This window comes from Onychomys torridus, chromosome 2 (assembly GCF_903995425.1).
Source record: "Onychomys torridus chromosome 2, mOncTor1.1, whole genome shotgun sequence".
Taxonomy (NCBI): domain Eukaryota; kingdom Metazoa; phylum Chordata; class Mammalia; order Rodentia; family Cricetidae; genus Onychomys; species Onychomys torridus.
Window position 1 is genome coordinate 136,767,152 of NC_050444.1, and position 27,597 is coordinate 136,794,748.

Below are 27,597 nucleotides of genomic sequence, written 5' to 3' on the forward strand. Positions count from 1 at the left end.
CAGGCTGGCCTTGAACTCACAGAGATCCACCTGCCTCTGCTTCCTTAGTACTGGGATTACAGGCATGAACCACCACCGCCTGGCTCATTTTATTTTTTGTTTAACATAATTTTAAACAAGACACTTACCTTTAAAACTCCTTCAGCTTTGTGTTTTGGACTAGCTCTGTAGACCAGGCTGGCCTTGAACTCACAGAGATTCCCCACCTGCCTCTGCCTCCCAAGTGCTGGGATTATAGGCATGTGCCACCACTGCCTAGCTTATTTACTTATTTTTTTAAGATCTGGGTTTTTTTGTTTGTTTGTTTGTTTTTTTTTTTGGAGCTGAGGATCGAACCCAGGGCCTTGTGCTTGGTAGGCAAGTGCTCTACCCCTGAGCTAAATCCCCAATGTAGCTAGAGTTTTCCTGCCTGGCCCAGTCAGGACAAATCTCTCTTACCCGCCAGTCCCACAGTTGCTCAGACCCAACCAAGAAAGCACACAGAAACTTACATTGTTTACAAACTGTATGGCTGTGGCAGGCTGCTTGTTATCTACTTCTTCTATCTTAAATTAACCCATTTCTGTTAGTCTATACTTTGCCACATGGCTCGTGGCTTACCAGTGTTTTTACATGTTGCTTCTCATGGCGGCGGCTGGCGGTGTCTCTCTCCAACCTTCTACTTCCCAGAATTCTCTTCTCTCTTGTCCCGCCTATACTTCCTGCCTAGCCACTGGCCAAATAGCATTTTATTTGTACAGAGAGATATCCACAGCACCCCAACCCCAAGATCTGTATGTTTTTATTTCATGTGTATTAGTGTATGCTTACATGTATGTATGTGAACCACATCTGTGCCTAGTGCTTAGGAAGCCAAAGGAGGAGTCAGATCTCCAGAAACTGGGGTTCCAGATGGTTGTTAGCACCACGTGCCTCCAAGGAGCTGAACTCAGGTCTTCTGCAGGAACAGCAGGTGCTTTTACCTGATGAGCCATTTCTTCAGCCCCTTATTTATTTACTTGCTTATTTCCGGTCTCCTGGGACAAGGTCTCACTATATAGTCCTGGATGGTTTAAAACTTCTTTTCTAACTTTTTTTTGAGATAGGATCTATATAGTCCTTGAACTCATTATATAGACCAGGCTGGCCTTGAACTCTCAGAGATCCACCTGCTTCTTCAAAAAGTTTAGATGTAGGTTGGGGAGTTAGCTCAGTGGTAGAGTGCTTGCCTGGCAAGCACAAGACCCTGGGTTTGATCCTCAGCTCAAAAAAAAAAAAAAAAAAAGAAGTTTAGTTGTACTTATATTTTCCTGTTAAGGGTTAATAGACTTTGAAGCAGCAAGTGTTCTTGGCCACTGAGCTATCTCTCCACCCCCTTGTGTTAACTAGGGTGCTTATAGAATAAAAAACCAGAGATGTCACCAGAAATGGTGACAGTTACAGAGTTGGGAATTCCAACTAGGCAGTCATGAGCACAAGAACACAAGGCTTTTGCTTATCTATGCCTGGAATTCATATCTTTATTTAACAGATATGTATTGAACATTTACTCTGTGCCATGTTAGATGCCATTTTAATTAAGTTCCTGTTGTCATGAACCTTGTTTTTTGGAGAAAGGCAAAATGCTTGAGACCAGAGTGTTTTGAATCCTTTTTTTTTTCTTCTTCAGATTTTGGAATATTTTGCAGATAAATATATCTTAGGGATAAGGCCTAATTTTTTGTTTTGTTTTGTTTTTTTGTTTTGTTTTGTTTTGCTTCTTTCGAGACAGAGTTTCTCTGTGAAACAGTCCTGGCTGTCCTGGAACTCACTCTGTAGACCAGGCTGGCCTGGAACTCACAGAGATCCACCAGCCTCTGCTTCCCAAGTGCTGAGATTAAAGGCATGGGCGACCACCACCTGGCTAAGGACTAAATTTTGTTTTTCAAGGCAGAGGTTCTCTGGGTAAAAGCCCTGGCTGTCCTGGAATTTGCCTTGTACACCTTGCTGACCTTGAACACATAGAAATCCACCCACCTCTGCCTCCAGAGTCCTTGGATTAAAGGTATCTGCCTCCAAGCCCAGCTTCACCTACATTTTCTGTACATTTTTTTTCTTTTTTCATATAGCTCAGGCTGGCCACTCTGTTCATTTTTATAAGATTCTGGGGTCTGACCCTACAGCTTTGCACATGTGAGACAAGCATTCTACAACTGAGCTACATCCCCAAACTAGTGTTCTAGTGTTTCCAGTTTTACACACACACACACACACACACACACACACACACACACACACTACTATATATAACCTAAGTAAATTTTTTTCTTTTGTAGTTTTGGTGCCTGTCCTGGATCTCACTCTGTAGCCCAGGCTGGCCTGGAACTCACAGAGATCCACCTGCCTCTGCCTTTCAAGTGCTGGGATTAAAGGTGTGCGCCACCACCGCCCAGCCTTGGGTTTTTGAGACATAGTTTCTCTATGTGGTCTTGGCTGTCCTTGAACTCACTCTGTAGACCAGGCTTGCCTTTGCCACCAGAGTGCTGAGATTAAAGGCGTGAGCCACCAGGCCCAGCAATGCTTCTTGATTTAACCTAGTCACCAGATACTACTCCCTGAAGTCAGGAGAAACTCTGTCTTGTATATTATGGTAACCATGGCATTTGGCATCTGCTCTGATTGGCCATTTATTGGAATGAATGGATCTATAAATACACATATTTCCTCTTTGGTTTACTTAAACCAGTAGGTGTCAAAGGAATACCTGTTTACTTTTTGGTAATTTCTGGTTCGGCTAGATAAGGATAGAAAGAATGGTTCCTGGCATTTATGGTTTAAGGATGCTGGTACAAGTCTATATATCATAGTCCCATGAGACAACATGACTTTTCAAATGATCTGCCTTCATGTAGGTGAAAAGCCAATGATTACCATTCATTACCCAAACCCAAGGTTTCTCTGCGGTGTTTTGGTGCCTGTCCTGGATGGATCTCGCTTAGTAGATCAGGCTGGCCTGGAATTTACTGAGATCCGCCTGGCTCTGCCTCCCAAGTGCTGGGATTATAGGCGTGCGCCACCACCGCCCGACTTGTTTGTTTTTTAGAGACAGGGTTTCTCTGTAAAACAGTCCTGGCTGTCCTAGAACTCACTCTGTGGACCAGGCTGTCCTCGAACTCACAGAGATCCACATGCCCCTGCCTCGGGGCTGATGGGATTAAAGGTGTGATCCACCACCACTGACCACACCACTATTTCTAATGACCTCCACAATCCAACCTCAAGGTTATATTCTCTAAAAACTTCAGTATGTCTTATGTACTCAGCTCCACCGTGTAGAGGGTAATTTAGCGTCCCTTTGTGTAGAAGTAGGCATTTCGGAGCTGTTTTTAACATTATGGCTGTGTGTGTGGGGTCCACGCCCGAGGACGGTGGTGTTACTTCTCAGCCCACCTAGTGTGGAGAATCTTCCGCAGGTGCGAGCGGCCGGTCCTCCGACCGCCAGGGGCCGCTGTGGCGCCTCGCCGCCGCTCCAGGTCACTCTGGTGTGGCCGCCCCGCCTCGGGCCCCCGGGCCGAGTGGGCGGGCACGACTGCGCCCAGGTCGCGAGGCGCCCTTCGACCAGCAGCGCCCGGGGCGGGCCGGTATAAATGGAGCGGTGGCTGCCCCAGCCGCCTCTCTCCGCCCCGGGTCGCAGCCGCCTGTGCTGCGTTTGGGCTCAGCAAGCCTGAAGCAAAAAAGAGAAAAAGCTTAAAAAAAAAAAAAAAAGACAAAAAGCCTCAGAACCTTAAAAAAAAAAAAAAAAAGAAAGAAAAAAAGGAAAAAAAAAGAGCAAAAGAAGAAAAAGAAAAAGAACGAGCCAGCGAGTCGTGCTGGGAGCCCGCGGGGAAGTGACTTTCGCACGTTTCCGGCCTGCCTGTCTGTCCGCGTCCGTCCGTCCGGTGGTGAGCCACCCCCGGCCCGGCCCGCACGGCCCTCCTCCGTACGCCTCCGCGCCGCGTGGCAGCTCCGCGCCCCGCCGGCCGCACCACGTGTCCGGCTGCCCTTCGCCGGCACCCGCAAAGATTTAGTTTCCCCCTTCCCGGGCCGCTGTAATTGTAAACCGCCGGGAGCCCGGGGCCTATATTTATCGAGAAACGCGTGTCCCCAAGGCCGCCGTGAGCGCAGCATCTGTCTGCCTCTTGAATTTTTTTTTTTGGTCGCCCCCCTTTGCAAGGGGAGTTTCCAACTTTAATTTTTATTTTTAAGCTCCAGCCTAGGACAGCTGGAGAGTACAAACTCCAGGGGAGGGCCCTATTGTTTTTTTGAAAGCCTTTTGTCTTGGGGCTCTTGCGGTTCCGTGCAAGTCGTCCCCGCAACTCGCGTCCTGCTCCAGCCTCTGCCGGCGTCGCTGGTGCCACCTGTGCGCTGCGGCGCGGGCCACGGCTCCTCGGAGCCCCTTTTGTCCTGCAGTGGGTCCTGTGAGAAGTCCTCCTGGCGGGGCTCGGGGTGGTGGGGGGTGGGGAGATGAACGCTGCGGCCAGCAGCTACCCCATGGCCTCCTTGTACGTGGGCGACCTGCACTCGGATGTCACCGAAGCCATGCTGTATGAAAAGTTCAGTCCTGCGGGGCCTGTGCTGTCCATCCGGGTCTGCCGCGATATGATCACCCGCCGCTCTCTGGGTTATGCCTACGTCAACTTCCAGCAGCCAGCTGACGGTGAGTAGAAGCGGTGTCTACACCCTCGGGAGATTCTGGGGGACCTTAGGGGTCCTGTGGGCGGAGGCCGAACTGGCAAGGCAAAGGCTGGGGAGCTCCGAACATGACAGCGTGTTGCCAGGGAAGCCATAGCCCGGAGCAAGATGTAGTGGTTGAGCCTGGCATGTGGTCATGACCCCGGCTTCCAGTCTTGCTTCCACAGCTTGCTAACCTGGTGACCTTGGGCTACTGGGTGGGGGTGGGGTGGAGTGGGGGTGGGGACTCGAGGAGATTGTAAATTGGGATCTGAATAAAGTGGCTTGGCTGTTCTAGTGTGTCAAGTTCCATTCCGCTCCAGCAGAAGTGGGTCCGTTGTAGACCCAGGCATGGACTGGCACTCCTGGGTTGAAACAGCACCCTCCAAGGGTGTAGGGTTGCGAAGCTGCTGGCCCTTCCCGCCCCTTAACCTGGACTGAGTCTTGATTTTTGTGTCGATTAGGGATGGCTTAGGGCAGTGGGAGGCAAGTAGCCTTGAGAGCTGCTAAGCTGGTGTCACCAGCAGATTCTACCCGCTCACCCCCACCCCCAGCACCTGGCCTTTGCCACACTCTCCTGGGGACTTTTCTCAGCGCTGGGGAAAGTTCTAGGCTGGGGAGAATGGTACCATTTTTGAAGGAGATGGGACCCTTGTCAAGTAAAAAGAATGACAATGGGGTTGTGGCTCCCATGGAGCCGTGGATACCGCAGGCAAGCCACAGATAAACCCAGAAGAAACCCAATCAGGGCTGCACGTCACTCCAGATTAAAAGGAACAACTGCAGAGACCACTGGTGGGGGAGGGGTGGGGGCGGAACACAAGCCATTCTGTGGCAAAGGACCTCCAGGTCCCTGTCTATGTTCCATTTTCTGTCCGTGAGGCAGAAACTCTTCTCCCAAGTTGTAGCTGAGACCAGGAAATTGGTCTAGTTGACAATGGGTATTATCTACCGTCAGTACATAGAGCTGTCAGTACTTAGAGACTAGTACTAGTGCCTGGCCGGGAGGGTGGAAAGAGAAGGCTTGGTTTTGTTTTGGTGGGGCAGTAATGGAGCCCCTTCGCCTTGCCTGCTTTCTTCGGAACAGAAGTTATGTCTCTTGGAGATAGCAGAACCATTGGTCAGTGTGTCTGCCAGCACATACCTCTGTCGACTTCTCTCTGCTATAAATAAGCGCAGCCCCATTTGTCGGCTTACTGACTCCTGGTGTTGTCTGAAATAGATCAGGAATTGTGTTGGAATGGGCTCCTTTACTGCTAATATAATGGAGTTTGCAAACGTAGGGGCAAGTTCCTACCTGACTTTCTAAACTTTTTGCTCTGCACAGCCACAGTCCCCCACCCCCATGTAGATTTAACCCACGTGCTGTGGGAAGGGTTGGGAGTAAATCTTCTCGGCTGATTGGGTAGTTGAATTTGTGGAGCAGTTTTAGGGAGCTTTCCCCCTTCCTTGGCAATGCTGGGGATTAAACCCAGGTTCTCAGGCGAATTGGGCAAGTGCCCTACTGCTAATCATATTGAGAGTTCTTGTCCTCCTTTGAAGGTGAGAAATAGGCTTGCCTACTTTTGTGTTTGCTCTTGAGGCAGGGTCTCTGTGTGGCCTTGTTCCCTACTTAATGTAGGCCAGGCTGGCCTTGAACTGGGAGATCCACCTGCTTTTTGTTTTTGTTTTTTTTTTCCAGACAGGCTTTCCCTGTGTAGCTTTGTGCCTTTCCTGGTACTCACTTGGTAGCCCAGGCTGCCCTTGACGAACTCACAGAGATCCACCTGGCTCTGCCTGCCTCCCGAGTGCTGGGATTAAAGACCACCGCCCGGCCCACCTGCCTTTGTTGTGAGGCAAAACTCATGGGGAGGCAACACACACATCTGCTCACCCTAGATAAGAAAGAGCCCATGACAGACAAAGTAGATACCAGTGAAGTCCAACATGAGCCATTGAGTTTTACTGGGGCTGCAGGAATATGGGTGTGAAGACTCACAAAGCTAGCTAGGAACCTGGCATCACACTGTACAGACTTCAGGCAGCTCAACAGGTTGGTGTATCCTTTCTAAGTGCCTCAGTTGTCTGAAGATTTTCCGGACCCCTTGGCTGGTTTCTTTTTTCTTTTTTCCCCAAGACAGGGTTTCTCTGTGTAGCTTTGGAGCCTGTCCTGGATCTTGCTCTGTAGGACCTTGGTGTCCTAAGGTGGTTTTGATACCTTTTATTTATTTATTTTTTTAAAATCAGGTATTAATAGTCCAGTGATTATTATTTTTTTTTCCTGGAACAGTCACAGTCATCTTAGTTGATGTTTGGCGTTCTTTTTTGTTTTGTTTGTTTTTTCAAGACAGGGTTTCTCTGTGTAGCTTTGTACCTTTCTTGGAGCTCGCTTTGTAGACCAGGCTGGCCTCAAACTCAGAGATCCGTCTGCCTCCACCTCCCGAGTGCGTGCGCCACCGCCCTGCGAAGTTTAGCGTTCTTAATGAAAATGTGTTCCTCTTCTACAGCTGAGAGAGCCTTGGACACCATGAACTTTGATGTGATTAAGGGGAAACCAATCCGGATCATGTGGTCTCAGAGGGATCCCTCTCTGAGAAAGTCTGGTGTGGGAAATGTCTTCATCAAGAACCTGGACAAATCTATAGACAACAAGGCACTTTATGATACTTTTTCAGCCTTTGGAAACATCCTGTCCTGTAAGGTAAACGTTGAATTATGTTAGCTGAGTAGTTTCTGGATCTTGAAAACAAGATAAATGCTTAGAATTGGAGACAATTGGGTATGATAATTCTTTAAATGCTGGAAATGGAACATCGCCCTCTTCCTTCATTCCTGGGGATTGGATTTGCATGTAAGGCAAGTGTTCTACCACTGAATTGTTTTTTGTTTGTTAAAGGTCCATATCCCGCCCTGCCCCCACCCACCCACCTGCACTCCCCCTCCACCCCCCCCCCCCCCACACACAAGGTTTCTCTGTAGCTTTGGTGCCTGTCCTGGATCTTGGTGTGTAGACCAGGCTGGCCTTGAACTCAGATCCCCCGGGCTCTGCCTCCCAAGTGCTGGGATTGAAGGCATGCGCCACCACCACCCGGCAAAGGTATTTTTTATTAGCACATTTTAATGACGGGTAATGGTTTCATTATGGAATTTTTATGCATATACATAATAATCTTGATCATATCATACACCTATTGCTTTTCTCTTAGCTTGCTCCCCATAATCCCATTCCTAGTCCTTGGCAGCCCACTGCTGTCTGGTGTGTGTGTCCCAGTCAGTGTATCTCACTAGGGTTGTTCACAACTCTCCTTCATTACCACATAAGGCCTCTGGGGTCAAGCAAGCTTATCCTTAGCCCTCTTTACTTTTTATTTGAAACGTCTCACCAAGTTGCCTAGTCTGGCCTTGAGCTTGTGATGGTCCTGAGTCTTGGCATCCTGAGTAGCTGTGTTCTACCACTGAATTGTTTTTTGTTAAAGGTCTCCCACACATACACACACACACACAAGGTTTCTCTGTGGCTCTGGTGCCTGTCCTGGATCTCGCTCTGTAGACCAGGCTGGCCTCGAACTCACAGAGATCCGCCTTGCTCTGCCTCCCGAGTGCTGGGATTAAAGGCGTGCGCCACCACTGCCCGGTACTTGAACAGTTTTTATTTTGGATAAGGGAGAGGAGAGGACAGAAGCCCTTTGTTCCCAGGATCCCTTACTTAACCATCTTAGAGGCATTGGTTAACTGTATTCTGTAGCCTTCACATGGTGGATGTTTACATATTCAACACGAGACTTGAATTCTTTTGGTTTGTCTTTCTGAGCACTTTGGTTTATCTCCTGGGTTTTTATTATTACTGTTATTATTTTGTTGTGCTGATCACTGAAGCCAGGGCCTGGCCAATACTATGTAGGTGCTCTACTGAGCTACAATATCCATCTTTCTCTAAGTTACATTTTTATATGAACTAATTGTCTCACATTGTGCTCATGGAGGTCAGGATGATTAGCAAAAGTCAGTTTGATTCACTTTGTGGATCCTGGTGAATGAACTTTGGCTGTAGGCTTGGTGATAAGCATCTATACTCATTGAACCACACAGGCAGGTAGGCGCCCATCCCCACCTTTTTAAATTTTTTGTTTTGAGGCTGGACTGGAAAGTATCATGTGTGACCTTGAACCTCATCTGAGCTGTGGCCTATCCTTTCAAGTGCTGGTATTACAACAAGCATGTCACCACACTCAGCCAAAGCTTAAAAAAAAATAATAATAAAAGTAATTTGGAAAAAAAAGCCTGGGCTCGCAGGAAACTCCTTTAGTAAAGTGCTTGCTATACAAGAAAGGATGTGAGTTTGTCCACATAAAAAGTGAACATGGAAGCCGGGTGATGGTGGCACACACCTTTAGCCCCAGCACTGGGGAAGCAGAAGCAGATGGATCTCTGAGTTCGAGGCCAGCTTGGTCTACAGAGCAAGTTCCAGGATGGGCTACAAAGCTACAGAGAAACCCTGTCTCAAAAAAAAAAAAACAAACAAACAAAAAAGGACAAGGGGACTGGACAGCAGTGGTGCATGCCTTTAATTCCAGCATTTGGGAGGCAGAGCCAGGAGTTCCAGGCCAGCCTGGTCTACAGAGTGAGATCCAGGACAGGCACCAAAACTACACAAAGAAAAACCCTACCTCGAGAAAAAAAAAAAGTAGGCATGGGGGCATGGGTGTATAATGCCAGTACTGGGGAGGCTGAGACAGAATTTTGGGGCTTGCATGTCAGCTGACCTGACCTGACCAGTGGGTTCCAGGCCAGTGAGAGACCTTGTATCCAAAAGACCCACCTGAGGCTAGCCTAGCCACCACAAACATGACTTGGGATAGAAGCAGGCTAACCATTTGTAAGGGGAGACTGGGTGGGTGTTTGGTGCTGTGCCTAGTTAAACATAGGTCCGGGCTGGTCCGTGTGTGTGTGTGTGTGTGTGTGTGTGTGTGTGTGTGTGTGTGTGTGTGTGTGTGTGTGTGTGTGTGTGTGTCAGTCAGTGATGGATGCTCAGGTGGCCCGCCTTTTCTTCACAGGTGGTCTGTGACGAGAACGGTTCTAAGGGTTATGCCTTTGTCCACTTCGAGACCCAAGAGGCTGCCGACAAGGCCATCGAGAAGATGAATGGCATGCTCCTCAATGACCGCAAAGTGTGAGTGTCCCAGTCTGGAGGACAGCCATCGCATGAGCCAGCCATGGCCCCACCTCGGTATTAACTGGCACACACAAGGCGGCTACTGGTTCTCTCGGCCCAAGTGTGGCCTCCTACCTCTCCACTCCAGGGCTGGTGAGTCTCCCTGCCCGAGCCATGGCAGCCCTTTTGACTCGCCACGGTCGGCTCCCTGCCCGAGCCACGGCCTGCCTGCTGCCTCTCCCTTAAAGGCATTCATCTGTGGGTTTTGAGCATCAGCAACTGGGGCTGGCTAGAAGACAGCTCTGGGCCCACTCTGAGCAGGGGTCTTGGCCAGCGGCAGAGTGGAGAGGCCCTGGGCTGACCAGGAGCTAGCTACTAGCTGTGACCTTGGCTTTCCTTCACTCAGGTCTGCCCATGGGTCTCTTGCTAGTTTTTGGCACCAAATTGTCCTATCTCGTTCTTCCTTCCTTTGAACTGCAACTCCATTTCAGCATCTGCTTAGAAATCCATCCCTTTGCAGAGACACTGCGTAACATCTTGTCATTACTGTGGTTGGGGACAGAACTTAGCTGACCCCTGTGGGGAGAGGGAAATTACTGTTAGTTTTGGCTATTACAAGCAACACTCACTTCTGTCCTTGGTGGTGTGGAATAGACAAGGCTGTGTGTCGGTGTGGAGATGTTTTTCTGTTAGGGATACCATATGCCACAGGAAAGCAAAGGTTACCTCTGGCGGCAGTGTTCACTGCCAGACTAACCACTGTTAACAGTTTGGTTTGTATCCTTCCAGACGTTTTCTATGCATTTACATAGATGCACAGAAATGAACATTTTAAAAACATGGTCGTCAGGTTTCTTCACGAAGGCAGTGTGATGTGGTAGGCGTGGCCCTGGTCTGAACCAGGAGCCCTGGGACTGGTCCTCGCAGGATAGCCCTGCCTCTTTCTTTTTCTGCTGGGGACTTGGGGCATCTGAGCTGGTTCTCGTGGCGGATGGGGTCCTCGTGTGTTTTTTAACCTCTCCTGTCAGCCTTTAGTCTGCATTCCTTTGGGCCCCTGGAAATCATGTTTTGTTCCTTCCGAGTAATCTCTCCTTCATGATTTCTTTGTAGGTTTGTGGGCAGGTTTAAGTCTCGTAAAGAACGTGAAGCTGAGCTTGGAGCCAAGGCCAAGGAATTCACCAATGTTTATATAAAAAACTTTGGGGAAGAAGTGGATGATGATAATCTGAAAGAGCTATTCAGCCAGTTTGGTAAGTTGAGGTCTGTAGCCCACATGTCTGTCCTCTTGTACTGGCAAGAAATAACCTGTGTTGACTTAAGAAGCAGGGCACTTACCTCAGGGTCAGAGGGTGAATAGGGTCCAGGCCTTTTTTTCCTCTTCCCTTCATCCTAGCTCCTTCCGTTGTAAGTTATCCTAGATGTTATCCCAGGTGTGATACCTCTTTCTGCCTCTGGTCTCAGCCAGAGATTTCTTTCCTTCAGTTGAGCAAGACTTCTTGAGCTCTGTTAGAGACCATGTCACTAATAGTTTCTGTCCTTTGATAATAGGTAAAACCCTAAGTGTCAAGGTGATGAGAGACCCCAGTGGGAAATCCAAAGGCTTTGGCTTTGTAAGTTACGAGAAACACGAGGATGCCAATAAGGTGAGAGGGCTGGGAGGGTCAGGAAGAACCTGTAGGCTGTACCCAGTGCGCCGTAGAGCTGAGTGAGCTAGGGTGGTCTGCCTAGTGGGTGGTGAACGTGCACCTCTGTGCCCCACGCATCAACACTGATGCAGGTCCACAGTTCGTGTATCTTACATCACCCAGCATTTGCTCATTGCTGTCACCTCCTATATTGAAAGAGTTGGGACACGTAGTTGTTCCCATTGTTGGGTAGAGAAGCTGATGTCTCCAGAGTTGAAGCTCCACTTGTAAGCAGAGTGATGTGCTGGACTCTGAACCTGCAAAGGGGCCTGAAAATTCTATAGCATCAGTCGACTCACGCCATCTGCCTGTGTTTATACAAATATTGGGTGTGGAGTCTTCTCTCTTCTTCTTTTCCCTTCTGCACTCAAATCTTTCCCGGTCCTGCTGCTTGGTGCCGGTCTGGGGACAGAAGGTGCTACAGCAGAGCAGAGGATATCCAGACGGGTCATTTCCATTTGTCCTGGGGCCTGTCTCTACAGCTCTGCCACACTTCTTCCTCCTGGGCAGGGAGGGAGAGGGTTTTGAAGTTGGAACTGGGGCTGGGAATTAGGAACAAACAGTTTGGGATCTCTGAACCACTAACACAGTTAGATGCTAACTCCACTTTCTAGATGAGTCGAAGATTATTGGAGCAGGCTTCAGAGGTGGGACAAAGCAGATTGGCAGTCCCATGGGGAAGGCTTCTCTTGGTCTCTGCACCTGCAGTAAAGACATCCTTTGCTTTCTAGGCTGTGGAAGAAATGAATGGAAAAGAAATGAGTGGGAAAGCCATATTTGTAGGCCGTGCACAGAAAAAAGTTGAACGTCAGGCTGAACTAAAACGGAAATTTGAGCAGCTGAAGCAGGAGCGAATTAGTCGGTACCAGGTGAGGCGTTTGGAGAGTGCCCGTCTGCAGTGTCTTAGACTTCTCTTTGGGGGACTTAGCATCTGTACTCTGCAAAGATCAGGTTTAAAGGTTGTGACCTCCCTCGCAGGGGTGACAGTTATTGCTGAGCAGGGACAGTGATTCCAGCCTCTGTTCCAAAGTGTCTACTTACTGCTCTTTGCTGTGTGGGTTCATTTTTCTTAAACGGATGCCCCCTTTGGAATGACAGGTAGCTGAAAGAACCCTGGAGGGTGAGTGAGTGGCCAGAGCAGCTGTGGAGAAGGTGGCTGCATTGATGGGCCTGGCAGTCTTAGGGAAGGAGTTGCTCAGCCTGGGCTTGTATCAGAGTCCCCTGCTGCTGTCCCTTTTCTTTTGGGATAATAATGTTTTACTATAAACCCAGTCTGGCCTGAGGAAGTCACAATGTTGCCTATGCTGACCTTGAACTCCCAGAAATTCAGTACATGCTGGACCCCAATTTGAGTTCTGGGTTTTGTTTTTGGTTTTGTGTTTTTGAGCTAGGGTCTTGCTGTGTAGCCTAGGCTGGCCTCAAACACAAAATAGCCCCCGTACGCACCTCCCCGTGTGCTGGGAGGTTTTGTTGTTTTTTGAGACGGGTTTCTATGTAGTCCTTATAGCTGGAGTTTCTCCAGTCCTGCCTGGCCCACAGTCAGGACAAATCTCTTACCCACCTGTCCTGCAGCCACTCAGACCCAACCGAGTAAACAGACAGATTTGCACTGCTCACAAACTATATATGGCTGTGTCAGGCTTCTTGTTATCTAGTTCTTATGTCTTAAATTAACCATCCATTTCTGTTAGTCTGTACTTTGCCACATGGCTCGTGGCTTACCGGTGTCTTTCATCTTGCTTTTTATGGCTGAGGCTGGCTGTGTCTCTGCCTCAGCCTTCCACTTCCCAGAATTCTCTTCTCTGCTTGTCCTGCCTATATATACTTCTGCCTGACTACTGGCCAGTCAGCATTTTATTATATAGAGCAATATCCACAGAAGTCCTGGCTGTCCTGGAACCAGGCTGGCTTCCAACTCAGAGATCCGCCTGCCTCTGCCTCCTGAGTGCTGGGATTAAAGGTGTGCATCACCCCCCCCCCTTTTTTTTTTAAACAGGCAAGAGTTAATTTGACAGGTTCCCAAGCATGTTGTTGTGGGCCCCACACTTGGGAAGTGGCTGTGTGTACAGGTGTAATTAACAGTGATCCCTCCCCCAGGGAGTGAATCTCTACATTAAGAACCTGGATGACACCATTGACGATGAGAAATTGAGGAAAGAGTTTTCTCCTTTTGGCTCCATCACCAGCGCTAAGGTAACAGTGAATGTGTGAGTTTGCAAACAGAACATTCTGTTGTTGAGCTCTTGATGTTAGTTGTGTTGGTGTCCTGAGTAAAAGGTTGTGCCAGCATCTTCCTCCCGAGAGTCATGCTCTGGAGAAGTAGATCTGTGGTGTGTTCTCTACTCTGGAGCACTGGAGCTTGGAGTCTGCCCCAGGTCCTCCCTTAGCCCTACAGCACTCAAATCTTTCCCAGTCCTGCTGCTTGGTGCCGGTCTGGGGACAGAAGGTGCTATAGCAGAGCAGAGGATATCCAGACGGGTCATTTCCATTTGTCCTGGGGCCTGTCTCTACAGCTCTGCCACACTTCTTCCTCCTGGGCAATTGGCAGGCTCCATGTGAACTTTGGACAAGAAAGAATGGCTGGGTAGCCATGGTTACATGGACATGATCTGTAGCATGTCCTTGGCACTTATGGAATGTGACAGACTGGTGTCTAGAGTGTGCATGGCCTGACACAAGATGCTGCTTAGTAGGGTGCAGCAGTAACCACTGGTAGTGGGAAAGGAGGCTGGGAGGCTAAGGATTCTGTGGCCCTGCCTTCGCCCTTAGAATAAGTTGCTCTCAGAGTAGGGACATTGTACAAAGAATGTTAGTTAGCATTTGTATTTGGATGGTTTTAATTTTTTGTTTTGAGATAGGATCTCACTACACAGACCAGGCTGGGCTTGAACTCCCAGACATCCACCTGCCTCTGTCTTTCCTGAGTGCTGGGATTAAGGTGTACACCACTACACCCAGCTGGGGATGTTGTATTTAAGTGATAGCCCTTTCAGGATGCTGGCAAAAGGAACCTTGGAGGGTGTGTGAGTGATTAGCTGTGGAGGTGACATGTGATTGCTTTGGTCCTGACAAACTCTGGTTTTTCTGTTTCCTCTTGGTGTCACTTACTTGATTGGCCTGTTGGAGAGTCCTCCTGCAGCAGGCAAAGATCTGGACCCTGAAGTGTCCCTGTTGCCACTTTCAAGATGATGACAGGGCAGTGGGTAGAACATTGTTGTTGACTTTGGGCACCGAGTATCCTTTCAGAAAGGGAAAGACAGGAGTGGCCGACTGAGGTAGACTGCAAGGTCCTGCGCTGCATGCTGTCTGCTCAGATGTTTGAGTGACTCTTGTGGAAAGCCAGGCTGAGGCATGTGAGACTAGGTTCCCTGTCCTCAGGTAGCTGCCTCCCACTGAACTAGGGTGGCAGCCATTGGTGTCCCAAAAAACCTGCAAACAGCCATTGGAGTTTGGAGAGGGTTTCACAGCTGCTCCTGAGCTTCCTGCCTCTCCGAGTGTGGATCTCCGCAGAGCCGTGTGTGTGTGTGTGTGTGTGTGTGTGTGTGTGTGTGTGTGTGTGTGTTGGCTGTCGGTCTGTGCTGTCCTCAGAGTCAGCTGCTCTCTTCGTAGGTGATGCTAGAAGATGGAAGGAGCAAAGGGTTTGGCTTTGTCTGCTTCTCCTCTCCTGAAGAGGCTACCAAAGCAGTCACGGAGATGAACGGGCGAATTGTGGGCTCCAAGCCGCTCTATGTCGCCCTGGCCCAGAGGAAGGAAGAGCGGAAAGCCCACCTGACCAACCAGTACATGCAGCGGGTGGCCGGCATGAGGGCGCTCCCGGCCAGTGCCATCTTGAATCAGTTCCAGCCTGCGGCCGGGGGCTACTTTGTGCCCGCGGTTCCACAGGTGGGACTGCCAGGAGACCAACAGCTGTGGGGGAGGAGTTGAGGGTGCTGGTGTTCAAATATAAGGAATTAACCTGTAGTCACTACATACATGGCCTCAGAGAGAGAAAGGAAAAAACTGCCTGCTAACCGATCTTTCACCCAAATTATTAGCCTGGGGCTTAGTAGTAAGGTGAGGGAGTCAGGACTGGTGTGGGTCAGGTTCTAAGGATTTGGGTGCTCTTCTCCCCTCCAGGCTCAGGGAAGACCTCCATATTACACATCTAACCAGCTAGCACAGATGAGGCCTAAGCCACGCTGGCAGCAAGGCGGAAGACCTCAAGGTAGGTAGCAGGGAGCAGGGCTTCTTCCCCCACCAGGGTATGCCTGTCCAGTTCCTGCCTCAGGGTTCCAACCTCTGGCTTGTCAGTGACTTGCTGTCTCTTGGCCAGGCTTCCAAGGAATGCCAAGTGCTATACGGCAGTCTGGGCCTCATCCAGTTCTTCACCATCTGGCTCCATCTGGTAATGCTCCGGCCTCTCGTGGTCTTCCTACTTCCACTCAGAGAGTCGGTGAGCAAACTGGCCTGGAGGAGCATGGCCGGGGAGGAGGGAGTCAGCATGATTAGCTCTGCTCTGGCTCGGTCAGACTGGGACTCGTTTTCCTAAGTTCTGGTTCTGTCTCTAGCTGTGTGCTTACTTAGACAGATTCTTCATTCAGGAGCAGCGAGAAGTGAGTCCTGGGTGTGTTGGTTACTTTGAACATCCTTTGCTCATCGGTGGCATGTGAAGGCTTAACCAGAGTATTATTTATTCCATTTGGATCACTGTACAGACAACCTGCTGTTGAGGGGTCGGGGGAGAAGGAACCGTTTAGAGTATGTCGTGTTTTAAATGTGCAAAGACTTGTATGGTCCTTTGGCTCTGTGAGAGACATGTGTTGGAAATTCTTCCGTGGGACGTGGCCAGTTGGACATCTACTGCCAACACTGATGTGCGTTTGCTGGTCTGTTGTAGGGTCTGAGTGCCCGGACCGCTAGGCTACAGACTTCCGTGGGGCTGGTGCCGCCCAGCAAGAGCTGACTGACAGCTGCCAGTCTGGAGGTGGTATTGGCTGACACAGAAGGGGGAAAGCTGGGGTTTGACGGGCCTTTGCCCAGGCTGACGGGCTTTAATCTTGTGTGTTCTTCCCACAAGGCGTTCCTGCAGCTGTGCCGAGCCTTGCACCTCGCGCTGCAGTTGCTGCTGCTCCCAGGGCTGTGGCTCCGTACAAATACGCCTCCAGTGTCCGCAGCCCGCACCCCGCCATTCCGCCACTGCAGGTGAGGCCCAGCACAGCCACGGCGGCCTTGGTCCTGTCTCTCAGGCAGGCACTGGCCTTCTTTCTGATCAGTAACAGTTCAGAAATACCAAGAAGCAGCTGGTGCTTCCTGTCCCTTAAGATACTTGTCTGTCTTTGCTCTGGAAATGAACCCTGGTGTCGTTTTCAGACCCAGTGTCCTAATTGATCCTTGCTGTTTTGCAAGTTAATGTGGAATATAAAGGCAGTTAATAAACCTAACTTAGAAGTAAAACTCAGCTTCAGGGGCAAGGGACATGGCTCAGTTAGCAGTCTTTACAAGGCTCTGTAAGCCTGAGGACCTGAGTTCAGATCCCAAGCACACATGTGAAAGCTGGGCACTGTGGTATCCCCAGTGCTGTGGGGCTAGAGACAGACAAACCCTTGAACTTGTAAGCTAGCCGGTATAATGTAGTATAATGTAGCTCTAGACTATGAGAGAGACCATGTCTTAAAATAGGTGGCCAGTGTTAGAGGAGACCTCTTACTTACCCCCCGGCACGTGTCATGTACACACAGAGAAGGCTGGGCGGGTGGTCCATCCCCCATGTCAGTATGGGGGAGGCAGAAACAGGGTCCGTGAGGCCAGCCAGCCTACTGGGTAGAGAAAGATTCCAGACCATCTCAGAAAGCTTAGTGGGGTGGATAGTGCCTGAGGAATAAGACCCTAGGTTGACCTCGGCCTCTACATACATACATACATACATACATACACACACACACACACACACACACACACACACACACACACACACACACAGAAAAAGGCTTCACAGAGTTTTGGGAGCTTCTTTTGCCTAAGCTGTTTATTTCCACTAAATATAAATAAGCCAAGGTACAGCCAGTGTGTCTCCTTACTTGGCAGTGGTTTGCTGGGCCTGGGCCTTGCTTGCACACACAGCTTCAGGAGTGTGAGCTGCTTTGTGGATTCTTGTGTCTTCTCTCCACAGTCTTGGTACTGATATGTGAGTTGTCTTTCGCCTGTAAGGCCTTTTAGGACTCTGAGCAATGTTACTGCTGTATGTTAATAATCCTCTAGTAATTGCAAAGGTGTGTGTGTGTAAGTAAATAAAATCTGGTCCAGGCTCCAGTGCTGTAGGGGGAAAAAACTAGCCAGGATGTTGGCATGTAATCAGGATGCTGGGAATGTAGAGAGAAGTAAAAGGAAGGATTAGGAGTTGAAGGTCAGCACTACATGAGTTCAAGGCCAGCCTTCGTTAGAGACTAAGTGGAAAACCAAAACTCCTGGTAAGGAGAGAGTGAGGTGTATTAAGGAATGTTTGGATTCTCTCTCCTGTCTCCATTTGTATTGGAATTAACTAACGTGGAGGAGAAGGATTCATGAACTGTGAAACTGGCACATGCTTATAATTCCGGCCCTTGGGAGTTGGGGGCGAGGGATCAAGAATTCAAGACCATCCAGGACCACATGAAAAACACAAAATTATGTTCCCTGTGGCCTGACTTACTGCAAGGCTTGAATTGGGCAAGTGGAGCCCCAGCGAATGTTCACCCAGCATAGCAGGTTTGCTTGGTCAGAGGACTGGCTTCTGCTAGCCATTCCAGGCTAGTTTCTATGCTCCATGTTCTGTCCCTTGCTGTCTGTCCTTCAGTTCCCCCAAGCACGAGACAGGCACCTCCGTTCATTTCTCTTTTCTACTCGGGAACATGTTTAGATGTTTAGCTTGCTTGTCTTTGTAGTGCTAACCCCACTGCCTGTCCTGGTTCACAGGCACCACAGCCCGCAGTTCATGTCCAGGGGCAGGAGCCGCTGACTGCCTCAATGTTGGCTGCAGCACCCCCCCAGGAACAGAAGCAGATGCTGGGTAAGTGTCCGTTGCTTGTGGAAGAGGGCGGTGAGCTTGGTTGGTGCCAGCTGTGCTCACTGGGATTGGTGGTGATGGTGACCATTCTACCCACAGGGGAGGGTTTGTTCCCACTTATCCAAACAATGCATTCAAATCTGGCTGGAAAGATCACAGGGATGCTGCTGGAAGTTGACAACTCGGAGCTGCTCCACATGCTGTGGTCCCCTGAGTCTCTCCGGTCCAAGGTGAGCTGCTTTTCCAGGCCCTGTGGCATCAGGGCTCAGCTTCAGGGAATGGGGGTGGGGGCCTTAGAGAATGCTGGCTTCTGGTCTGTTTAGGCAAAGGTCTGTTGCCCCTGTGACCCTCAGTGCCTCTTGTGGAATGTGGGCTACTGCTGAAGGTGCCAGCTGTCCAGCACCAGGGCAAACCAGGGACCCTCTACTCATCCACTGGGTCTGGGTGCCGGGGAGACAGGCAGACGCTCTCCTCCGTCACTGGGCACCTGGGGTCTTTGACAGGTGGATGAAGCTGTGGCATTTCTGCACACTCATCATGCCAAGAAAGAAGCCCCCCACCCCCGGAAGGTGGGCGTTGCTGCTGCTGCTGCTGCTACCTCTTAGACTGGGAAAAGTATGTATGTTGGACAGTTGTTCTTTTGTTTGGTTTGGTTTTCCAGATAGGGTCTCACCATATGCCCCAGGATGCCCCTAAATTCACTCAGCCTCCAGAATGCTGGCATTAGGGGCAGAACTTAGCATCTGCCTGTAGTCCCAGTTGCTCATATGAGCAACACAGAAAGAAGGCCCTTCGCCATACACCCGTAACAAGTAGACTCCTTCAAGAGTGCCTGATCACACATGGCTGATCAAGGCCCAGTGCCTCCCACCTCATAAAAATGAATAACCTTACTGGCCTGAGATAGTGACAGGAAGAAACGGTTCTCTGCTCATAATAAATACATCATAAGAACTGCCTGCTGTCTGTCTGTACACATCTTGTAGCCTGGCCTGAGGTTGGTGTGTTCACCGCTCTGGGAGTGCATCGCGTCTGGGGGAGAAGGGGCACCCCTCACTGCTGAGAGTTGTGGCCTCAGCCTGCAAGAGTTTATAGAGTGGCCAGGACTAGTGGGCTCCTTTCCATGGAAAGGGGTGATGGGCAAAGGCAGAGGGAGGGTGGAGGTCAGGGCTGGGTCTTTGACATGCTTGCTTATTTCTGTTTTAGGAGTCAAAAGCCAAATAACCCCTCCTGGCATTCAGCTAAGGTCTGAAGACTTCCCAGATTGTCTGTGGACCTCCATAACAAGAACCACAAGTTGCAAAATTCAATAGGTCATTTTGTATCAAAAGGTCAATTATTATGAGGCACCTAGAATTTTTCAATTATAACAATATATTCTATGGGTTCTGCTATGGCCCGGGTGGTAACTTTTTTTCTTTTCTATTGGGGGGCTTCTGATTTTTTTTCCCCTCCCAGAAATTGGTTTTGATGTACCCAAGACTTAAGTTTCTCAATAAAGAAAAGTAAATATAAACTGGCTGTTATATTTGTATGTGTTTTCTTCCATAATTTGGGGATTTTGCTGGAAGTACTGTTAAGTTCTGAATGGAGCAAGTGCATTTACTTTAAATTATTTTTTAGGAGGATAGTTTAGGGTTATAGCAAGGACAGAGAGGGTTAAATGTTGGCTGGGATGGAGCTTGCCTGACATACTAATCCCTGGACTTGGTCATTTTTTTCTGTACATGAATATAATCAGGTTTTATGTATATATGTACATAAAGGAGATAAACACATAGTTGTTTCTTCTTACTCTGCACTAGTTGAGGAAACAGTATGTCCCATTTATTCCTCAATACTTTATTTTTCTTTGGTTGTTCAAGCTAGTTTCTCTGTGTAGTTTTGGTGCCTGTCCTGGATTTCACTGTAGACCAGGCTGGCCTCGAACTCCGAGATCTGCCTGGCTCTGCCTTCTTAGTGCTGAGATCAAAGGTATAAATTTTAAAGTTTTAGTTTTCCTGTGTGGCCCGGCCCGGCTGGCCTCAACTCACTGCCTCTTTCTGAATGCTAGGATAAAAGGTGTGGGTAATGATGCCCAGCTTTTAATGTTTAGATTCCAGCCAGTGCTGGTCTGCGCTGGAGTCCCCTTCATTAGAAGCCATTTCCCAGGTTTCTGGGGTCCTGTTTGAAGGAAACAGGCTGGGGCTTAAGCTGTCCTCAGCGCTGCAGACAGGTGCTCCTGATGACAGCCAAGTCCCTGTTCTAGAATACTGTGGGCAGTGTGGCCTGTGAGGAAGTACATGGAGTGGACTCCAACACCCACTATCGCTCAGTTAAGGCAGTCAGGTTTCACTTTTGAGAGGGTTTTTTTGTTTTTGTTTTTGCCTTACAAGGTCTCACTGTTGTAACTTCGAACTTGAGGTTCTCTTGTCTCAGCTTGTCTGAATACTGAGATCACAAGGCCTATGTCATGCTTGGCTTTTTACTAGTTTTGAGACAGGGTCTCATTGGGTAGTCCTGGTTGACATGGAACTGGCTATCCATAGAACAGCCTGGCCTGGAACTCAGTGTCTTTGAGTGCTGGAATCGAAGGTCTAAGAATTGTACATGAAGCTGCTGCCCCTTCTCCCTCCCGCTTGGGTTAAAACTAGTTTATTACTTTTCCCACCACTGGAACAAAATACCCAACAGGAGCACCTCCAGGGAGGGCATGGTGGAGCAGCAGCCAATGTTCAGAGCACTGAGCCATCACCTTCAAATTCACCCTAGTGACTCAGGTGTGGCTGAGTCCCCATACCACAAAGATTCCCCCACCTCCCAGAACAGTGTGCTGAGTTGAGGAACACACTTTCAGAACCTTAATGTGGGGTGGGAGAACTTCCAGTTCAAACCATAACAACCAGTTCTGGCAAATCCTTGGGGATTTGTGTTTTCTTTTTTTTTTTCAGATACAAATAGAAACATGTCCTTATTTCTCCTCTATTCTTGCTTAAAACCTAAAATATTCTTAAAGATATTCTTTTCTCACCCTGTTTTATCCGTGTAGCAGCCTCTGGAATTCAGTCCACAGCAGGTCCTAGGTGTCTTCCCTTTTCCTAGTCCATGGGTAGACTGGCCGTCATTGATTCGGCCAGGGCCCTGTGCATGGTTCTTGTGGGCAGTTTCTGTTAGAATAATGCACACTATGCACATTTAGAGGTGTGGCGATTTACCCAGAAGGTATAAACAATGTCTGTTCTCTCCTCACGAGGTCCCTGTTATCAGACAGAAGTAGGATTCTACCAGTTCACTCCGGCTTCCTTACAGTGCCTGAGTGAGGGATTATTGACAGGAGGGTAGATCTTTCCAAACAGCTGCAATGGAGAGTTTACCAAGTGTGGATGGCTTCCCCACAGTCAGAGATGGACACCCTCCCTCAACCTTCCCCAATCTGTACATCTTAGGTCCTCCTGAGAATCTGAGCTCACAAGGCCACATGCAATCAGTGCAGAATTGCATACAAACGGCAGGTGTGTGTGTGTGACTTTCCAAGTTCCCTCCAGATTGAAGGTGATTAAGTCTTGCAGCTGATCTGATGAAGATGGGGCAATTCCTAGAATTAGAATTACTGGGTCAAATTACTGTAAAGAAGCAGGCTATGGTGTCACATATTTTAATCCCAGCACTTGGGAGGCAGAGGCAGGTGGATTTTGAGACCAGCCTGGTCTACAGCGTGAGTTCCAGGATGGCCAGGGCTACACAGAATCTGTTTCAAACAAAAAGGTTTGTTAGTCTGGCAGTGGTGGCTCATGCCTTTAATCCCAGCACTCAGGAGGCAGAGCCAGGCAGATCTCTGTGAGTTCGAGGCCAGCCTGGTCTACAGAGTGAGTTCCAGGGAAGGCGCAAGTATTACAGGTGTGCCACTACCACCTTTCAAGCTTTTTTAAACTTTATTTTTAATTGTGTGTTTGTGCAAGCACATGAGTGTGGAAGCCAGCAGTGTCTAATCCTACTGGAGCTGGGGATACAGGTGGTTCTGAGCCACACCATGATGTGGGTGCTGAGAATCAAACTCTTGAAGAGCATTATGTACTCTTAGCTGCTGAACCATCTCTCCAGCCCTTCACTGTTCTTCCTTTAAAAAAAAAAATGTTTTTTTATTTTATAATTTAATTTAATTTTACACATCAGCCATGGATTCCCCTGTCCTCCCCCCCTCCCGCTCCCACCTTACCCCAGCCCCCCCTCCCCCATTCCCATCTCCTCCAGGGCAAAGACTCACCTGGGGATTCAGCTCAACCTGGTAGGTTCAGTCCAGGCAGATCCAGTCCACTCCTTCCAGGCTGAGCAAAGTGTCCCCGCATAAGCCCCAGGTTACAAACAGCCAGCTCATGCACTAAGGACAGGTCCGGGTCCCACTGCCTGGGGGCCTCCCAAGCAGTTCAAGCTAATCAACTAACTTATCCAGAGGGCCTGATCCAGTTAGGGGCTCCTCAGCAATTGGTTCATAGTTCATGTGTTTCCACTAGTTTGGTTATTTGTCCCTGTGCTTTTTCCAATCTTGGTCTCAATTCTCGCTCATACAATCCCTCCTTTTTCTTGCCAATTGGACTCCTGGAGCTCCACCTGGGGCCTGGCTGTGGATTTTTGCATCTGCTTCCCTCACCTTTCAAATGTAACATTGGTCCCCTTGTTGGAGCAGGGCATTGAAGCCGTCAGGCATGCTGGATACACAGATTCACCACCAACTGAGCCAAAGGCTTAATCTAATAAGATCCTGAGAGTCTTTGGGTATTAGACATTGTGTGATATCTGAGGCACACAAACATTTCTCTTGGTTTATCATGCTGTTGTTTTTATTATTTTACTTTGTTTATAATGCATTTTTTTTCTTGAGCTGAGGACCGAACCCAGGGCCTCTACCACTGAGCTAAATTCCCAACCCTAAAATGCATTTTTGTTGTGTGAAGACTTGTTTTTATGTAATTAAACTTTTATTTTTTTTAAAGACAGGGCTCACTATGTAGACCAGGCAGGCCTGGGATTCACAGAGGTCTGCCTGCCTCTGTCTCCAAAGTGCTGGGATTAAAAGTGTGTGTCACCATCACTAGCTGGTTTGGGTTCTGTTTTGTTTTGTTTTTAAGACAGGATCGCATCTAACGCAGGCTGGTCTGAAACTCACTAGGTAGTTGAGAATGACCTTGAACTGCTGATTCTCCCATCTCCATCTCCTAACTGCTGGAGTTGCATAAGTGCCTCCATGCCTGTTTTCTTTTTTGTTTTGTCTTGTTTTGTTGGTTTTTTTTTTTTTTTTTTTTTTTTTTGAGGCAGGCTTTATCTCTGTATGTTTTTTTGAGACAGGGTTTCTCTGTGTAGCCCTGGCTATCCTGGCCCTCACTCCATTGATCAGTCTGGCCTGGAACTCACAGAGGTCCGCCTACCTCCGCTGAGATAAAAAGGCGTGTGCCACCACTGGGCTGCTGTTTGTTAAGACAGGGTCTGGCTTTGTAGTTAGGCCAAAGATTACTGACATGCCTTGCAGTTTCCAAGTATCCTCTAGAGGGCAGTATGACCCCACTGAGAGTCTGGTCCAGGACTCTGCAAGGCTGAACTGGTCTCTATGTGACTCTCTTCCACCTCAGGGCTTTATGGCTTCCTGCTCTTGGCTGCTGTCTGTCTGTGGTCTCCTTGGACCCCTTAGACTTCTCAGATGAAAGCTGCTGTGTTCCCCTTCTCCACACTTCCTGGTTTAGCAGACACTACCACCCAGCTTGCTGGTCAGGGTCTTGGGGCTCATTCTTGGCATTCATCTGGGCCCAGCTGGCCCCCTACCCTCCACCCCTACCACACGGTTCCCCGAGGAGCTCTTTCTGTCCTAGGATGGCCTCTGTCTCCTGTTAGTTTGGGCAGAGCCGTCTTTTATTGTTGTGGTTTAGATAGGCTACTAGGTAGCCCTGGATAGCCTGAAACTTACTCCATAGCCCAGGCTGGCCATGAGTTTGCCAACCTGTGTCTACTTCCCAAGTCCTGGGATTACAGACAAGTGCTATCATGCCTGGACAGATCATTTTTCCCCTCAATTTTAATTTTAATAAAAAAAATAACATATTTACAGTCAGGTGTAGTGGCACAAGGCCTTTAATCCCAGAACTCAAGAGGCAGAGGCAGGGGCATCTCTTGAGTTCGAGGCCAGCCTGGTTTACAGGGTGAGTTCTAGGAAAGCCAGAGCTACAGAGAAATCCTGTCTTGAAAAAACAAAAAATAAAAATATTTTCACTTGTTACTATTGTGTGTGTGATGTGGGGCACACGTGTCATGATGCCCGTGTGGAAGTCAGCTGATAACTCTGGAGTCAGCTCTTTCCTGGCACCTTCATATGGGTGTCGGCGAAAGAGCTCATGTCGGCAGACTCAGCCTTGTTTCAGCCTCTGAGCCATGCTGTCAGACTTCTGCATTTTGTTTGGAGGCAGTTTCGTGAACCCCGGACTGGCTTTAAACTCGCTATGTAGCCAAGAATGGTCTTGTAACATCCGATCCTTTAGCTTCCTAAGGCCAGAGAAGGATGTTTGGTGTCTTCCCAGGCAGCACCGGTCCCTGAACCCGCAGATCTCCGTTTCAGCTAGCTCTCGGGGCTGCCCATCTCCACCCCTGCTGCCCCAGTGCAGACACGTGTCCGACGTGGCACACAGGTACTGGAGATTCAAACTCACACCCCATGCTTGGAGTGTGAGCACTTTACCCCAGGCTCTCTACAGTCATCTTTGGGTGACTCCGCCCCACTAGGCTGTTTCCCATGGTTGCGACCTCCACGGGAGTCTCATTACCACATAGCTAGTATTTGCTGAATAATAAGAAAAGAGGTTGGGGATTTAGCTCAGTGGTAGAGCACTTGCCTAACAAGTGCAAAGCCCTGGGTTCGAGCCTCAGTTCAAAGAAGAAAAAAAAAAAAAAAAAAAAAGGAAAGAAACCAGTGTTAAAAAGGTCAAAACCACCCTCCTTAGCCTGCTTCACTCCTGAGAGAAGGACCAGGTGAGGCTAACGCATCCCAGAGCCTGAGCCAGCTGCTGTGCAGACACGCTTTAAGGACTGGGAGCAGAGTGCAGGGAGACCATGCTTATTCCTCCCAAGCCTCTCCGGGCCAGCTGGGCCCGAACACCAGTGGCTTCCAGTTCTTCCTGACTTATGCAAAGCAGACCGACTGGGTAGTGAGCTCTGGGTGTCCAGGGAGGCCCAAAGGCCCCACTATCTTGAAGCAGGTTGAAGTAGGTCACCCTGCCCCTGCTCTGGCTAGAAGCCTTGTGTAAGGTCTAGAGAGGGGTCTCTGTGATCAGATTCCGAGTGCGGATGAGGATCCCTGAGGCTTCTACCCTCTCACGCTTTCCTTCTCTTTGATCCCTGATTTCTCTGCTCTGCCTGCCAAGGCCCAGCGCCACAAGCATAAGAAGACAAAGCAGGTGGTCACAGCTGCCTGGCACAGGTGAGGAGACTGTGTTCTCTATTCTCTGCTTTTGACCCTGAGTTCGGGAAGGAGGAGGTAGCCTCGCGAGGTAGCACTGGGGCTGGGGGTGTCCTGTGAAGCAAGCCGGTGTGGGCTTGAACCCTTTGGCTTCCTCAGGAACAGTTCCTGCAAAGTACAGCCTGGCCTGTCACACTCTGGGCACTTTCCCAGGGGTAGCTGGGGCCTGGGAGCCAATGCAAGTGTCCCCCTCCTTACCACGGGCAGCTGTGCCTAGCCATTGCTCTCCCAGGTGTGGACTGCCACAGCCTGTCTTGGCCATCTGTGGTTCCTGAGCAGTGTTTGTCGTTGGTTTTTGATAAACCCTGGTTTTTGCAGTGACCTCCAGCTAGGTCCCCAAGGTGGCAGCTGGGACAGACCTAACCTTCCTGAGGCTGAGACTCTGGGGAGGCTCCTCCCCTACATGCTCAGTGCTGGAAGGTTGAAATCAAAACTGGGCAGAAATGCCTCTCTGTTTTCCTGCTGGCCAGACAGGGGACCAGGTTGGCCAGGTCGGTTTCTGCTCTCACATACTGGTGCTGTAGCTAATGGCTATCTCTAGTCAGTCTCAACGTGTCCTCTCCTCATTCACCCACTGACACCACGACAGAATGTTTCTCCCATGGGATATGCAGGTCCCCCTCGGAACCGGTAAAACATACACAAGCCGGATTTGTTCCTCCGCCACCCCTCCCAAGTCCTGGCTGGAAATGGCAGCCTGCAGTAGGCTGGCCTTACTCCCTACCAGCCATGCCCTATGGCATCTTGTGTGTAGAGGCTGAGCCCCACCAGTCACTAGGGAACCTCGTCCCCACTAGCTGCTACCTGATCCAGTGTCAGTTTTGAAACTGTCCTGTGGGTGGGGCTGTTGCTCTCAGGATATGTTCTCACTTGGGGTCACAGGATAAATCTGGAGGGGAGGAGAGAAGCCTGCTGCTCTAGCCTCGGTGGCTCCAGAGCAGCCCATGTTGGGACTCTGGGCTTTCACACATTAGGTTGATTTGGGCCATGTTCATTGATTTAGAGCCCAGCAGGACCTGGCTCTTGGTTTTGTTTTGTCTGTTTGTTTGTTTTTCTCTGTGCTCCTTGGCTGTCCTGGAACTCACTCTGTAGACCAGGCTGGCCTCAAACTCACAAAGGTCCACCTGCCTCTGCCTCCAGAGTGTTGGGTTTAAAGGCGTGAGCCACCACTGCCTGGCTGTGGGCCAGTCTTGAGACCATGCTCAATGAGGCACCCGCTGCCCACTGAGGAGCCTGTCCTGTGGAGAGGAGGCAGAAATCAAGGCATAGACAGACTACTGTTCAAATTTGTTTTCAAAAATATTTAATATCACAAAATTTTAAAGTCCATTATATACTGAATCAGTTCACCAGCAGTGTACAGTACAACTCTAACTTTCTAAGTTACCCACATAGCCCATGTGGGCGCATGTACACAGGATCCAAGAAGAAACCAGGAGGATTATTAACCCTGGTTAGCTAGACAGTGGAATTATGGGACTTATAGTCTATTCTTTAAGTTTTAAATTTAAAATTAATTTAAAAAACATTCCCCAGTATATATGTAAGTTTCCTACATAAAGAAGTTGGTTTTTTTTTTCCCCCTGAGACAGGGTTTCTCTGTGTAAAAGCCTTG

General features: G+C 49.2%; 1 protein-coding gene, 1 long non-coding RNA gene and 2 other non-coding genes across 4 annotated transcripts; all 4 read left to right on the forward strand.

Moving 5' to 3' along the window:
- The first annotated feature begins 3,782 nt into the window (after positions 1–3,782).
- Positions 3,783–18,984, forward strand: Pabpc4 (poly(A) binding protein cytoplasmic 4). The gene is made up of 13 exons (XM_036179459.1): positions 3,783–4,654; positions 7,155–7,348; positions 9,702–9,817; positions 10,910–11,049; positions 11,348–11,442; positions 12,216–12,353; positions 13,582–13,677; positions 15,094–15,366; positions 15,601–15,688; positions 15,797–15,916; positions 16,541–16,665; positions 18,415–18,508; positions 18,605–18,984. Exons 1-13 carry the CDS (start codon positions 4,462–4,464, stop codon positions 18,826–18,828), a joined length of 1,896 nt encoding a protein of 631 aa, XP_036035352.1. The 5' UTR covers positions 3,783–4,461; the 3' UTR covers positions 18,829–18,984.
- LOC118579023 lies at positions 11,848–11,979 on the forward strand. The gene has a single exon (XR_004944393.1). It is a non-coding gene; the product is annotated as a small nucleolar RNA SNORA55 (small nucleolar RNA).
- On the forward strand, positions 13,879–14,010 carry LOC118579022. Its single transcript, XR_004944392.1, has one exon. It is a non-coding gene; the product is annotated as a small nucleolar RNA SNORA55 (small nucleolar RNA).
- An 86-nt stretch (positions 18,985–19,070) lies between the features above and the next one.
- LOC118578491 lies at positions 19,071–20,026 on the forward strand. Its single transcript, XR_004944265.1, has 2 exons — positions 19,071–19,120; positions 19,712–20,026. It is a non-coding gene; the product is annotated as an uncharacterized LOC118578491 (long non-coding RNA).
- The last annotated feature ends 7,571 nt before the right edge of the window (positions 20,027–27,597 follow it).